General features: G+C 66.7%; 2 protein-coding genes across 10 annotated transcripts in view; one reads left to right on the top strand and one right to left on the bottom strand.

Moving 5' to 3' along the window:
• The window catches only part of STK11 (serine/threonine kinase 11), a 21,789-nt gene extending 16,012 nt beyond the window's left edge, over window positions 1-5,777 (top strand). Inside the window, exons 7-11 of one of the 4 annotated variants that reach the window (XR_004919969.2) lie at window positions 644-701; window positions 969-1,165; window positions 3,705-3,918; window positions 4,688-5,188; window positions 5,562-5,777. Coding sequence is in view for 2 of the 4 variants with exons in the window: in XM_036100654.2 (XP_035956547.1) it covers window positions 644-701; window positions 969-1,165; window positions 3,705-3,918; window positions 4,688-5,057 (839 nt within the window). In the remaining 2 variants the exon portion in view is untranslated. Of the gene's footprint in view, window positions 1-643; window positions 702-968; window positions 1,166-1,501; window positions 1,716-3,699; window positions 3,919-4,687; window positions 5,245-5,561 lie in introns of those variants that run through there. The other 3 variants (XR_004919970.2, XM_036100654.2, XM_036100655.2) reach the window with 3 other exon arrangements.
• CBARP (CACN subunit beta associated regulatory protein) lies at window positions 5,606-14,337 on the bottom strand. 6 transcript variants are annotated; one of them, XM_078058398.1, is made up of 10 exons: window positions 14,214-14,337; window positions 12,353-12,466; window positions 12,129-12,268; window positions 11,850-11,914; window positions 11,350-11,494; window positions 10,974-11,145; window positions 10,584-10,772; window positions 9,928-10,138; window positions 8,583-8,766; window positions 5,606-7,730 (listed from the first exon to the last, which is right to left on the bottom strand). In XM_078058398.1, the coding sequence occupies exons 2-10, from the start codon at window positions 12,443-12,445 to the stop codon at window positions 6,647-6,649; spliced, it is 2,283 nt and encodes a 760-aa protein (XP_077914524.1). In that variant the 5' UTR covers window positions 12,446-12,466; window positions 14,214-14,337; the 3' UTR covers window positions 5,606-6,646. The 6 variants fall into 6 exon arrangements, with proteins under 6 accessions (XP_077914524.1, XP_035956556.2, XP_077914530.1 ...); XM_036100663.2 differs by having other exon boundaries at window positions 10,635-10,772; XM_078058404.1 differs by having other exon boundaries at window positions 10,584-10,731; window positions 10,974-11,069.

Raw genomic sequence — 14,337 nt, 5'->3', positions numbered from 1 at the left:
ATCGCCACAGGTTTCCTGGGAACAGTGGGCGTTCCCTCCAAGTGGGTGCCGTGCGGAGCTCTCAGAGCCGCAGCACCCCAACCCCTCCCTTGCATGACGCGTGTGGAGCTCCACCCTCCCGTGGGGAAGCCGGAGGCAGAAGCTGTGGGCTCTGGGGCAGGATCTGCCCCTGGGGCCGGGCCCTCGCATGAACAAGGCAGAGAGCAGGCCCGGGTGCTTCATCGTCCTCCAGCATGTGGACAGGCTGTGCGTCACTGGGCTGGGACTGTCCTGCTTCCCAGCAGCTCTGGCGTCAGCGTGAAATGCATTTGCTGCCCTTCGGCTGTCTGCCCAACCATGCCCACTGCCCGTGGCTTTGCTCCTGCTGCCGCGCAGCCTGCTGGGGCCGCAGGGCCTCGTCTCCACACAGTCAGGGCTCTGCGTCTTCACCCCGTGCCCGGGTCCGCCCTGTTGGTGGAGGCCGGGCTCGTGGGGGACTGCAGTGTGGGGGGTGGAATGCCTGGAGCACTCTGAGCTGAGGCTCCACTCCCCCATGCCAGTGCAGCCTCCTCCTGGGGGCGCCCTCTATGCACAGGCCGACTCGGGGCAGGGCTGGGCCACGTGCCGAGCGCTGACTCCCCACGGCCTGCTGGTCTTCCGTCAGGGATGCTGGAATACGAGCCAGCCAGGAGGTTCTCCATACAGCAGATCAGACAACACAGGTGAGTGTCCGTGTGGGGCCCAGCTGCGGGGGGGTCGGGGTCCTCGTGGTGGGAGTAAATGGGGAGGTTCTGGGGGTGCAGGGGTGTGCATGATGGGGTTGGGGGGGGTGGGATGTGGGGTCTGGGGTGCCAGGGGCCTTTCTGGCCCTCCCTCTCCTGCCCGCCCTCCCCCTCCCCATACAGATTTTAGGGGTGGGCCCTGAGGTCGAGACCTCTGTAGGGAACTGGGCGAGCCTCCGGGCCGTCCTGACTTGCTGACTTCCACAGCTGGTTCCGGAAGAAGCACCCGCCAGCTGAGGAGCTGGTGCCCATCCCGCCGAGCACGGACTGCAAAGACCGCTGGCGTGGCATGACGGTGGTGCCCTACCTGGAGGACCTGCACGGCTGTGCTGATGACAACGGGGATGAGGACCTGTTCGATATCGAGGATGACATCATCTACACTCAGGACTTCACGGTGCCCGGTGAGCACAGCTTCACGACCTGGCCTCCCTGTCCACCTGCCTATGTGGCAGAGCTCACGTTCCTGATGTCCCCAACCTGACCTCGACCCCGGAGGGCCTGCCGAGGGCACAGACAGCCGTGAGGGTGTGGCCGGCCCTCCCCTCCCCCACGGAAGCAGGTGGGGATCCTGGAGGGCAAAGGCAACCCAGGGCGCCCGCCTGTGTTCTGGGGAGTGCACATGACGTCCTGCCAGGCGGTGAGAGATGGGGGAAGCCCCTCTGACGGCCCTGAGAGGGTCCAGTGGCCCTCCTGGTGCCTGGCTGCCCGCCCTGACACGTGTCGCCTTGCTTCCCCAGGTGGCGAGGAGACGTCTGAGGCAGGGCTTAGAGAGGAGAGAGGCGCCCAGAAGAGTCAGTGCTCAGACCTTTCTGGAGAGGAAGCTGAGGCCGGGGGCGCACAGGAGCTCGAGGCCGTAGTGTAGCGCTGCTCCCGCCCCTAACCCCCGTGCCACCCCGTGCCAGACAGGCCAGGCCTCAGCACTCCCCACCGGCCCTCCCTGACCCTGCCCAGGTATCTGAGGGTGGCCAGGGCAGCTGCCCCACCCCCCACCCCCCAGTGTACGCTGTTCTGTTCTGGGGCCAGTTTCGCAGGTTCCCATCATAAAGATTTGCCCAGCTGTGCGTGTGTGGGTGATGCTTGTCTCCCTTTTCCCTGGCTTGTTTGCCAAATGTTAGATTTCTATTGTTGAAAAAACTGGTGTTTGGGGGTGGCCTGTGTGGTGGGTGGGGCTCCCGGGGACATCCCACTGGGCAGTAACACTATGGGCCCAGCACTGTGTTCCTGGCAGAGCTGGGGCGGGGTTCATGCATCCCACTCACGCAGGGGGCATGCTTGGGGGTCTGTGATGCCCATTTTGGAGGTGTCACCTGCTGGACCCCAAGCAGCTGTGGCTTTGGCTCAGCCGTTTCCGTAGAGAGTCCCGGGAGGTGATGTGGCCTTGCAGAGGTCTGTCCCCTCTGTAGAACAGGAAAGAGGTGTCTGGCCTCTCAGAGGTGCTGGGCTGTTGTGTCAGGTCCTTGGGAGTGACCCTCGCTGGCAGGCCATCTGCTATCCCAGCAAGGTGGAGTGAGGACTCTGCCAGATCCCCAGAACTTTGCCAGACCACTGACTACGTGTGTGAGAGGCCAGGAGTTGCCTTTCATGGTTGGGGAGGGCTCATGCAATAGGGGCTCTCCCGGCTGGGGTCAGATGCCTGGCCTGAGAGGGTCCGTCCACGGTAGAAGCAGCAGAACTCTACTCCAGCCGGTCAGCAGGGAGGTGTGCTGCAGCCAAGTCCCTCTTCACTGCAGTCCTGTGCTGGGCTCGCCCTCAGAGGCTCTCAGCTGCTTGGCCTTGGTCTCCTGGGACTGTCCCCACTGGGGGGGGTCTGCCTCCCACCGAGAGCTGGGTGCTGGGCCCTGGGCCGGAGGTGGGCAGTTGTGGATGATGCTCCAGTCCTTTGAGGGTGAGGAGGCCAGACCCTGTACCCTGCCCCCCCGCCCCCAGCCACAGTCGCTGTTCCAGTAGCTGGGCTCCAGGTGGTCCGTGCAGAGCTGCAGTACTCGGTGCCCACGAGGCCCCTCCTCCATCAGAGCAGGGCACCTGACCCCTCTCAAGACCTCTCCCCGGCAGGACCCTGTCAGCCGTGAGGAGCTCTGACCTAGGATGCTTCCTGTGTGCATGGGGGTGGCTCACGGCAAGTTCCAGAAGCTGCTGAGTCAGATACCGGGGACTGTTGGGCTGGAGGGGGCTCTGTGCTGGTGAAGAGGTGGACTAGAGGCAGCTGAGGGCAGCTTCCCACCTGTGTCCCAGGAGGGTGGGCCATGGGCAGGAAGCCGATTTTCCATGCACACTGAATGAGCTACGTGGGCCCTAGCAGATTGGCCGACCCCTGCATGCCCTCCTCCTCCCCCCTGCACCCGAGAGCACAGGAGTGCAGGCAGCCGTGCAGCCCCAGGCCTGTGGCCCCCGGATGCCAGCAAGGGCTGGTGCTGCCTGGTAGTGAGTAGGGGCAGAGCAGGCCCATGGCTCTGATCTCTCCATCCAGTGCCCAGTATGGGGAGCTGAGGCTGGCCTCAAGGGGAAAGATGAGTGTTACACACCTGGCCTGAGCCCAGCCCCTCCCAAGCCCCACAGGGCCCAGTGAGGTCTGGCCTCCACACAGGTGAGCGGGCCCAGGATAGGGCCCTGTGCCCCAGGACCCTGGTCCTTCACTGTGTGCTGGGGTGGAGGGTGAGCAGGGCAGCCCAACCACCTGCGTGAGAAGCCAGGCTCACACACGAGCAGGCACGTGAGCGTGGGCTGGGCCCCCACCTTGGCTGGCCGACTCTGAGGCCATTGCCCCTTCTAGCTGGATGAAGGGCCCCGCAGGCAGGACCTAGACGGGACAGGTGGGGCAGGTGGTGGAGGACCCCGTGCCTGGGTGGAGAGGACCTAGGCCTGGGGAATGGGGTGGGGGGGCCTGGGGTGTTGGTCTTGGGCCCCCATCAGCCCACACTCGCCCTCTCCCTCCTAGGACAGGTCCCAGAGGAGGAGGCTGGTCAGAATGGGCAGAGCCGGGGCCCACCCAAAGTGGTGTGCATGAATGGCACAGAGTCGGCCCAGCTGAGCACCAAATCAAAGGTGGAGCGCCGGGCCAGCGCCGTCTCCAACCCCACTCGCAAGGCCTGCTCGGCCAGCAGCAAGATCCGCCGGCTGTCGGCCTGCAAGCAGCAGTGAGGGAGGCCACCCACAGGTAGGCTGCTGTGGGGGCCTGTGGGAGCGGGTGGGGGCCATACTGTGGGCACTGGCAGCGCCCGGCCCAACTCACAGCTGCAGCCACTGCTGACCAGGGCCAGTTCTGTCTTCCCTGTTCTGTCAGTCTGCGCCCACTGCCCCCAGGACACTGGCCAGTCGGGTGGGGGTTGGGCAGCAGTTCCCATGTGCAGGAGGGGGGCCCCTCACACTGGCGGCCTGTCCTGCCAGCCCCGGTGATGCTAGACTCAGCCCAGAGACATATGAGGCACTGTGTGGGTGGGTGGAAGGTTGGGATGTCTTCAGCTTGGCCCAGGCTGTCATCCTGGTGGCTGCTCGGCCCCCCTCTGCTTCCTCTTCCCGCCCCTGCCTGCCCCAGTCCAAGGTGTGTGTGGTGGGGAATCAGGCCCCAGGGGTGCTGGAGATCCCCTCATCTGCTCAGGATGCAGGCGGGGTGCCCTCTCCCGGGGAGCTGCCCCCCGCCCCCACGGCCCTGTGGTGCTTATCTGCCAGCATCAGAAGCAGCCAGGAGGGCTGGGAGCCTGGCTTCCTCTGTGGAGGCTGCTGCCTAACTCCACTGGGCAGAGTGAACTACAGGGTAAGCCCGGGAAGCAGCACAACCTTCCCTGGCCTCTCTGGACGTCTGACAGCTCCATATGAGCAGGCCTCAGTTTTCCCCACCCTGTCAGCAGACCAGAGGGTGGGCCTCCCTCCTGGGATGCAGAGCCTATTTGCTGGCCGAGGAGTGACCTGTCTGTTCCTGTCTGCAGCCCGTCTCATGGAGCCCCAGCCAGGTGCCACGGCCCAGGTCCTGAGTCTTCCCGCCGACTGCTGGCCCATGGCTGCTGCCCAGGAAGGCCACCACCACACCCTCCTTGCCGACTGCTCCTCAGGAAGCCAGGGGTCTTGGAGGGCCATGGCTGGGGGACAGCAGGGACTGGGGCCTGGCCTTCCCCTCATGGCCAGTGGACACGACCTCTTGTTGACTTTGCAGCCCTGTGCCGAGCCCCTTCCCCTGGCCAGGGGAGGAGGGAGCACACCGGCTCACGGGCCCTGTGGGAAGCCCTTGCCACGCACTTTATGTTCAGACTACTGGTTCTCTCCCCAGCCCTGACTTCTTTTTACTCTGCTCCACGTTAGCGCCTCCCACACCTAGTGATGTGTTCAGACAAACCACAGCCACAGCAGGAGCCGGGATGAAGAACAGGCCTGTCAACCAAGATGCATGCCCAGAGCCCAAGGGAGCCAGGCGGCTGCCTTGTTTTTGTTTGGTTGGTTCCTTTTTCTTTCTTTTTTTTTTAAGAAAAAATAAAGCAGGTGGATTTGAGCTGTGGTTGTGAAGGGTGTTTGGGAATTGTTGGGTGGCACCGTGTCCTGCAGGTAGGGGATCTGAGTCCAAGCCCCCTTTGTGGACCTACAGCCCAGGGGGCAGGCTGGGGTCTGCAGGTCTGGTGGGCAGGTGGTGGGACCTGGGGCTTCCGTGGGGGTCAGCCTTTGGCCACGCTGGACAGCAGTTCTCTCGGTGGTGTCCGGTCTCCCCAAAGGTCAGCAGGGCCCTCTGCGCAGCCCCAGGGCCCACCAGTCAGTCCACAGTGCAGCAGCCGGGGAGCTACCTGATCGCAGGACCCTGACCCTCTTTCCAAGGTCTCTGTGCTCCTGGGTCCCCAGAGAAAACCCGGACTAAGCAAGAGTGTGCAGTAAATATTTATAATCAACCAGAAAACAAACACAAGAAACTCCATCACTGGATGGTACACAGACGGCACGAAGCTCCGAGGGGCGGGGCGGGGCGGGGCGACTCGGCCGCAGGCTAGGGCTGCCCCATCTTTTGGCAATAAATAAAGCTTGGGAAACTTGAAACCTTGGCCGTTTGGGTTTTGTGTGTCTCCAAACATTAATGAGTTCTGGCAGCTCTTTGGACGGTGCAACTGCGGGGCGGGCAGGTGGCCCACTCACATGCTTGGGGCGGGCGCGGAGACTTGGACACGGTGGGCGGGAGGGGGCGGCGCGGGCTGTGGTTTATTGCTCGGAGGGGGCGCAGACTGCCGCGAGCACATGCCGCGTTGAGGTAAACAGCTTCAGGGGTTCGGCGGCTGCGGCCTCCACCCAACCTGCCAGCCCGGAGCGAGCGCGCCCATGGGGCGCGCCCGTCGCCCGTCTTCCATGCCCCCGCAGTCTGGGTCCCCGCGGGCTCGGCGCATGCGCCCCGCTGCAGACTCCGGCGCGTGCAGCCCGAGCCCCCTCGAGGCTCCACTGGCCCCGGTAGGGGCGCCCTGCGCATGCGCCTCACTCTGTTCCTCCACACGGACTCTCCAAGGTGCAGGTCCTGGGCGTGCGCCTCCCGGTGCTCTGTGCCCAAGACGCCCCCACCCAGAGGCTGCTGTCTGGGGCCAAAGGCAGATGAACGTAGTCCTCAGGGGCTCGAAGATGAGAACCTGCCCCGCTCCCTCCAGTCCAGCCCCGCACTTTGAGGAGCCACAGAGGGACGCGGCTCAGTGCCCAGTGGGGACTGTGCGCGTGCGCACCGGAGGCGGCTCGAGGGTGTCCCGAGGACGTGAGCATGCGCACCTGGGGGGCGGCTAGAGGCCGTGCGCGTGCGCAGCCCCGCGGCCCCACGGCCCCGCGGCCCCGGCGTTTGCCCGCCGGAGCGTCGCGCCCCAGGCGTGTCCGGCGGCGGAGGTCCCGAGCGGCGCGGGAGAAGCTGACGAGGTGGGTGCGGGACGCAGGGCTTAGGCCGGGCTATGGTCAGGAGACGTCGGCGCGGCGGCGGCGGCGGCCAGCGCAGGAGCCGTGGAGATGGGCTGGGCGAGGCGCGGCGGGAAGAGTCTGTCGTCGATGCCCGCCGCCAGCTTGTCCAGCAGCGTTCCCGGGGGCCCGACGCACAGGCCCGAGCCGGGGCAGCTGCCGCTGCCGCCGCCGGGCTCCTCCTCGATGACAGGGATAGCGGGCGCAGCCGGGTCATCGCCCGCGCGGCCCTCAGGCGGGCAGTCGACACTGTCGCCTCGGCGCAGAGGCGCGCGTGTGGGACGGGAGTCGGGGCCGAATGGGGGCGCAGGCGGGGCGGGGGTGGCGGCGCGCGCGCCGGGGTCGCTGTGCTGCCGGCCGCGCTGCTGCCACTGCTTGCGGGCGTGGGGGTGCGGATGCGCGCGCGCGCGGTGGCGGGTGGCGCAGGGCAGCGCGTCGTCGAAGTGCGGGTCATGGCGCAGGAACTCGTGGAAGAGCGCATCTGTCTTCTCGTCGATGCTGTAGTCGCGGCGGGGGGCGCGGCGGGGCCAAGCGCGGGGGCTGCGGGGCCGGGCGGGCGCCTCACTGGGCGCCAGCGCCCCCTCGAAGCTGCTGCCCACAGTGGCCGTGCGGCCGGCGCTGGTGAAGGAAGAGCGCTTCTCGGGCGCGCTGGGGAGCCCGTCCTCGCCCGCGCCGCGGCCCTCGATGCTGGCGTAGCCGCTGTCCATCTGAAGCAGCTTCCGCGGACCTCCCGCCTCGCTATCCGCGGACCGAGGTGTGGGCGGCGGCGAGGGCGGTGGGAAGGTGGGCACGGTGGTCCCGGAGCCTGAGCCCGAGCTGTCTCCGCTGCGCACCGAGTCGCGGTCGTTGCCGCTGCTGCTGTGGTCCGAGGCGGCCGCGGCGTGCAGCTCGAGAGAGGCACGCAGGCTCCAGATATCCCGGTAGATGGTCTGGGCCTGCTCTGGCCCCGAGTCCCGCTCGCCATCAGATTCCTGCTGCCGCTGCTCAGGCCCCACACCGCCGCTGCGCTCTGGGGGAGACTCGGGGCTCGCTCCTCCCGTGGCGCCCACCTCCTCGGCTGCCTCTAGCCTGCAAGCCAGGCCGCAGCAGTCAAGAAGGCTGTGCGCGCCCCTCCATTTGCTCCCCAGCCCCCCGACTCTGGGTCCGGAAGGGTGGGCATGGGCGGGGACCCCCTAGGTTTGGCCAGGCTCTGCGGAAAATGAATTTTTTTTTAAAATGCCGCCAGTCCCTGTTGCAGGGTATGTTTTCTGGGTAAATCTGAGCCTTCCTGGCACCTGTTTTTCAACCAGGTCACTTTTCCCAGTGTCTGTGGCTGGCTCTTCACCTAGAGAGAGTGAACATTCTGCTGCGAAGCTACTTTTTTCCTAATGTCTTAGTGTAGAAAGGATTGGCATGGGAGGGACTGGACCAGGTGCAGTCCCACTCAGCGTCTACACCTGGACTTCATCACCCCACCACCCCCATCCACTGGGGGGGGTAGTGGGGTGCTGCGGGCAGAAGGGGTCAGTTTCTGAGAAGGGGCCATGCAGCCCTCAGGAATATGAGCAGGTGGGAAGGAGCACCAGGCCCCAGCGGAGCCCAGCAGGCCGTGGACTCCACCAGGAAGCAGTAACATCCAAGCAGGCACATACCCCTGGCAGCCCTAACTGGGCAGGCATCCTGTCTTGGGGACCCTGGGGCCATCGTCCAGGGCCCCACCTGCCCCTCTGCCCTTACCCCGTCTCCCCCTGTTTCCCTCTCGTGATGCATGCTGGAGAGGTGGCCCCAGTGAGACAGTCTCTGGGAGGGATGGTGGGCCTGGAGGAGTGTGACCGCACGTCTGCAGGGTGGGGAGAGCCCTCCCCAGGACAATGGGGTGGGGACTGGGCGGGGCTGGGGCCCACAGGTCCACCCCTAGCACTTCTATCTACTGAAAAATACCTGCCGAGAGTGGGGGATGGGCTGGTGGGGCTGGCCAGAAGGGGGTGGGGGGGCGGGAAGGCCACAGCCTCGCCTGCGCTGGCGATGTATTGGATGAAGTCCACGTGGGGGGCGTCCCCCTCCTCCTGCTCTGTGCTCTCGCTGGCTGCTCGCTGCCGCTGGAAGTGGTGCCGCTTGGGGGAGCCTGTACGGAGGAAGGCGCGTCAGAGTTCTGCTCAGCCTTGGGCCCCACTCCCGCCCCAGAGGCCAGCAAGGACCAGCCTGGTCCAGGTGAGTGTGCACCCCGCTCTGCACGGGGGAGACTGAGGCCCCGAGAACAGAAGAGCTAGGGCAGGTGTGAGTGCGGTGTGGAGGGGGTGCCAGTAGCCGGAGCAGCTCTGGCCGGAAAGGTGTGGCCGGGGCCAAGATGTGCCCCGGACACCAGGCGGGCTGAAGCACAGCTGGGCTGAAGTGTGGAAGTTGGAACGTGGGGGAGAATGAGGGACAGGCTGGTGGGGGCCAGGGAGAAGACTGGGTGGGAAAGCCCCAGGGGTGGGGAGGCCAGTCAGCAAACAGGTTCTGGGCACTTCTGCACCTCCGTTTGGCTCTAACCGCCCTCAGGATCATGGGCTCCGTCTCTGCTCCTGAAGGCAGTGGAGTGGGCCCCCCTCCCTGCACGAGCTGGAGCCAGGCCATGCACCTGCTTACGCTCTCTCTCCTCCCCTGTCCTGGCACTGGCCCCACCACCTCCACAGGGCGGCAGGAACCCCCGCAGCCTGTCCTGTCCTGGCTGAGTTCCCCCAGTGTATCTGGGGTATACTGAGTATGCCCTGAGTATCCCTGCTTGGGGCTGAGAATAAGGAAGCCCTATATGCAAGGCTCTCCATGACAGGCAGTCTGCGGGATTGAAGGGCTGCTGTCGTTAGCGCAGGGGTGGGGATGCTCCGGCCCACAGGCCAGATGAGCCTGCAACCTACTGTTGTAAATGAAGGTTTATTGGCCCATCCCTACAACACTCATTCATACCCAGTCTACGGCTGTTTCCACGCTGCCAGACCAGAGAGACTGACCACAGACCCAAAAGCATTACTGTCTAGAGCCTTACCGAAGAAGTTCACCAATCGCGGCTACGGCCTGCCCACCCCCCTGCTTTACTGGGGCACAGTCAGTGACCCAACCAGCTCTGAGCCCTTGGGCAAGATGCCCATTGGCAAATGGGTGCTGCCGGCCAGCAGGGAGCAGGAGCCCGGGGGCCCCTCAAGAGCACGGATCCCTTCCTGGATGCAGAACCTCCTCTAAGGCCGACTGGGGCAGCAGCTGGAGCTCCACCCCCTGGGCCCCGGTTTCTACGGAGGCCACAGCTTACCTCTAGTGTCCAGACTGGATGCCCGTTGGCTGGGGTCCAGCTTCCACTTCTTGACCTTGAAGTAGGGGCTGGCCCCATCCAGGCTGGCATGGCGCCGCAGGCGGGTAAAGAACTGCAGGACAGGTCCGGCCCCGGAGCCTGGGCCTGCCTCCCCGGGTCCTGTCGTGGCCGCTGGCCCAACAGGCTTAGTGCTCCTGGTACCTGCCTCCAACTGGAAGGAAAAAGGAATGCTCTCAGGCATGAGGACCCTCCTTGCTGCCCCACGTGCTGGCCCCAGCTTGGGCCCCAGCTCTGCACTCTCGTGGGCGGCTTCCACCCTGGCAGACAGTGCCAACATGCCCCGCCCAGAACGCAGAGGAGCAGTGAACAGCGCTTGGTGGCTGGGTGGAAGCTATGCTAAGCTGCGGGGTTCAGCCAGGCTCTGGCCAGCTCCGTTCTCCCAGCCCCGGACAGAGGGGTTTCTGAAGGTGAGTGTCCGAGAGCACTCATGCCCTGGCTCGGGCTGTGTCCTGAGCCTACGCTCTCCGGCTGCTAGGATGCTCTGTGCGTGTGTGGGATGGCTGTGTGGTCTAAGTGCTGCCTACCCCTCTTCCTCCCATGCAGGGGGATCAGGCAGGAGCAAGGGGAGTTAGGGTCGGGGGAGGCCACAGGCTGACCTCTGTCCTGGAGTGGGGCAGGGAGGGGAGGGGCCGCTCGGGGGCCCTCACCCAGGTGCCTTCCCCGGAGTCGCTGGATGCCAAGGGGCTGATCTCGAAGTCAGCAGGGCCCACGGCTGAGTTGTAGGGGTCACCTGGCAGGGCGGAGCTGGGGCCCACAGAGCGGCCGGTGAGGGCCTTCCCCGGGGGCTAGGGGAGGAAGCAGTAACAGGTCAAAGAGCACGGGTGGGTGAGGGGGACTACTGGACCCACAGCCCACTGTGCACCCCAGCCAGGCCCCCCTCCCTGTCCTAAGATGAGGGGCCCAGCCCAAAGAGTGGGAGAGGGGCCACCTACAGGGTGGGTGTCCTGTCCACTGAGCCCCGGGCTGGCTGCCACTCATATACTCACCTGGAATATGGCGAGGTTGGCCTTGGGGGTGGCAGCAGTGTGGGGAGGGGTGGTTGTGCTGACTTCACCCAGGTCGCACTCGTGGATTGTGATGATCTTGAGGGGTGGTAGGTGCAGGTGGGTGAGGCGGGCATTCTTCAGGTGGTGGAAGTCCCCCTCCGTCAGGGTGTACCTGCGCCCGGCATGGCTGCCTGTCACCATGCCAGCCAGCCCCCATGCTCAGCCTGAACCCCGAGCCCACACCTGCTGCTGTCCCTGGCTCCACTATGGGGGAGAGCAAGGCCAACACCCACCCCGCAGTGAGCCCAGTCACAGGGCACCAGGCTCTGTGGCCTCCCTTGGGGACAGGGTCCCCTCCTGCTGTGCCGCCCCTTACCGGCGGCCCTTGTCCTGTGACTTCCGGCTCTGCTCAAACAGGGCTGCCTCATTGAAGGACACCCGGCGGCCGGTGTAGCTGGTGGACAGGAAGCGCTCCGTCTCTGCATCCTGGCCCTCAGGGTCCTCCCCCCTGAAGTCAGGGTCTGCGAGGAGAGTGCAGAGGGTGGGCCCCAGGCGGGCCGCGCCTGGCGCTGGGCTGGCGCTGGGCGGGCGGCCGGCTGGGGTGGGTCGGGGAGGGGGCGAGGGGTGGGGCCCGACTGAGGGCTGGGACGGGGCAGGGGGCAGGGCGGGCACTCACACATCCGCTCACACACTCACTCGCTCAGCACGCGCCTGTGAGCACCTACGCGCGGGCTCTAAGGAAACAGAGATGAGTCGGAATCGAGCTGCGCCCAGTCTGGTGGGGGAGACAGACAGACACAGCCGGTCAGGCGGCCCGAGGGGGCGGGCGGGAGGGCGGGCAGACGGGCTGGGGGCGGGCCTGGCGGGGCGCCGCACCTTGGGCCGGGTGAGCACCGTTGTCCAGGTAGGTGGTGGTGGTCTTCTCTGCTTCCTCCGTCGCTCTGGGGAGGGACCGCAGGGCAGCAAGGTGGGACGGAGGGCCCACCTGCCGGGACCCGAGCTCATTGGGCCAGGCCCCAGTGGACACACCGTGCTCCCCAGGCACTTAGAAGCAGGCCCCCAACACCACACAGGCTGACACACGCGCGCGCACGGTCACCCGGCTCCAGGCGCGCAGGGGCCCGGGGAGGCCGCTGGGGTGGGCGGGCTGCGCACCTGTTGAAGCGCCGGTGGGCCTCCCAGCAGCGCCTGCACAGGAGCAGCACGCCGGACAGCACCACTAGCGCGCCACCGACGAAGAGCGACATGACCACCACCAGCAGCACGTAGTTGTCCAGGATGGGGTCAGGCTCCGCCTGTGGGCCAGCAGGGGTCAGGACCGCTGGGCGTGGCCTCCGGAGGCCCGCCCGGCCCAGCCCCCCCCCATCCCCCTCACTCACGGTGGGGCTGCCGGTGGCGTTGTCCCACCTCGAGGTCAGGGCGACCGTGGTGGCGGCGCCGGCGGCAGTGGCCGTGGTGGGCGTGGGCTGCATCGTGAAGCTAGGAGGAGGGGCCTGGGGGGGCAGGGCCTGCTCAGACCAGCTCCTCTGTCCCCTCCCCCTCCCAGCTCCCCGGGAGAGGGAGCAGGAGTCCACATGGGGCAGTGACTCACGGAGAGGTGGAGGAGAGCCCCGAGGCAGCCCCCACCCCGCTTAGATCCACGCTGGGACCTCCGTGTCCCCGTGTTTAAAACGGGGGAGGTGTGTGCTATCCACCACCTCCCCAGCCGGTGGGGCCGGCCCAGCAAGGTCGCAACTGGCCGGGAACCCTGCCCAGAAAAGGGGAAGCACTCCTAGGGGGAAGAGAGACGCCGAAGATGTCAGTTCACTACCGTGAGCCCTCAGGGGCCCTGCCAGCCGCATCAGGGGACAGGAGGGGGCTGTCGCAGCCCCGGGAGACTGGTTCTACGGGGAGTGGTACCAGGATCGTGGAGGGGGGCAGAGGGACTGAGCTCAGTGACTACCAAGTCACGACTCCGGGAGGTGGCTGCCCCCCTCCACCCAGTGCTAGTGGGAGCGAAAAGGCCAAAGAAGGCGCATCTGTTCCCAGCCCTGAAGAATCTGGTTCCCATGGCGACTGAGCGAGCAGGCCGAGCGGGGGGGGGGTTGCCAGGGCGCACTGGGGAGAGGAGGGGGCGCGGGGGAGGGAGGCCTCCTGCAGGGCGGCTTGAGCCGGTCCTGGGCGGCAAGATGGCTGCTGCAGCCGCCTCCCCGCCAATGCCCAGCGCGGGGCCCTGCGCCTCCGCGAGCAGCTTCTCTGGCTGAGCAGGCCAACCTCCACCTTTGCTTCACGCTAGGGGTAAACTGAGGCCGGGGGAGGGGAGCTCAGCCCTCGGAAAAGGGACTGCCTGGACATTGCACCTGACTGCCCCCCCTCAACGCGCCCTCCTCCCGGTGGGAAGGACCGGGGACTGCACGCTGGAATCTCAGGGAGCAGAGTCTGGGCCGGGATGACCCGCATCCCTGAGTAGGCAGGGCGCGCGTTCGGTCCTTCCCCAGAGGAAAGGGTGAGCCAGTGCACAGGCTCCAGCGTCCCCAACCCTTTCGGGTTTTAACCCCACTCGACAGCAGGGGAAACAGGCCCAGAGAGTGGGGGTGGGGGAGACCTGGCGAAAGCCAGGTGTTCTCAGAGCTCCGGTCCGAGAATGACCGTGGCTGCCCGGGATCCTCAAGGGGGATGGGCGCGCATATGTAGGTCGGGAAATGAGTTCCGGCTGGAGGGGGAGGGGGCAGAAGCGCAGGGACCGCGACAGGAGATCAGGAAAGATGGCAGGCAGCCGAGGGGGAAGAGAGGTGGACTCCTAGGGGTAGGCGGGGACCAGACCCGAGGGCGGACGTTCCCCACGGGCCCGCCCCTGAGGTCCAGCCGGTCCTCTCCGAGCGAGCTCGCCACCGCGCCCATACCCGCGCCCCCAACCGGCCCCGGGACGGGATGGAGAGCCCTCAAGGAGAGGCAGAGAGCCGGACTCCAGACACATCTCCGCTTCGGGCTAACCCAGGAGACGGAGACGCCATCGCCCTCGCTGCGTCTCACAGGGGAAACTGAGGCCGGGGAAGGGTGTGGCGGGGGGGTCCTTCTCCAGGCCACTAACGGGGGATGCAGAGCCCCGCACGCCCGCCCCGGCTCCCCCCACTCCCTCCCTCCGGCCTCGCTGCCTCGCGGAAAGGGCCGGTGGTCTGGAGCCGGCGGCGATCCCATGGGCCGCGCGGCCCCGGCCTGCCCCCGCCCGCCTTGGCGTATCCCCGGGCCCGCCGCGCCTACCTCAGCGCCGGGGCGCGCGGCCCATGGGGGGCGGGCGGGCGGGCGGCTGCGCGGCGTTCCCGGCGGGCTCCGGTGCCCGGTGGCCGCGGAGCAGGCGGAGAATTTATGAATGGAGAGCGCGGCG

This window comes from Halichoerus grypus, chromosome 1, assembly GCF_964656455.1.
Source record: "Halichoerus grypus chromosome 1, mHalGry1.hap1.1, whole genome shotgun sequence".
NCBI lineage: Eukaryota > Metazoa > Chordata > Mammalia > Carnivora > Phocidae > Halichoerus > Halichoerus grypus.
Note: the sequence above shows the minus strand (reverse complement) of the source record. Positions and strands in the feature narration are given on the sequence as shown.

Coding starts and splice junctions, on each gene's coding strand:
- CBARP (XM_078058398.1), bottom strand. CDS start 12,445: ATGCAGCCCACGCCCACCACGGCCACTGCCGCCGGCGCCGCCACCACG. Junction 12,269..12,352: donor ACGCCACCGGCAGCCCCACC/GTGAGTGAGGGG, acceptor GCTGGCCCACAG/GCGGAGCCTGACCCCATCCT. Junction 11,495..11,849: donor CGGTGCTCACCCGGCCCAAG/GTGCGGCGCCCC, acceptor CTCTCCTCGCAG/ACCCTGACTTCAGGGGGGAG.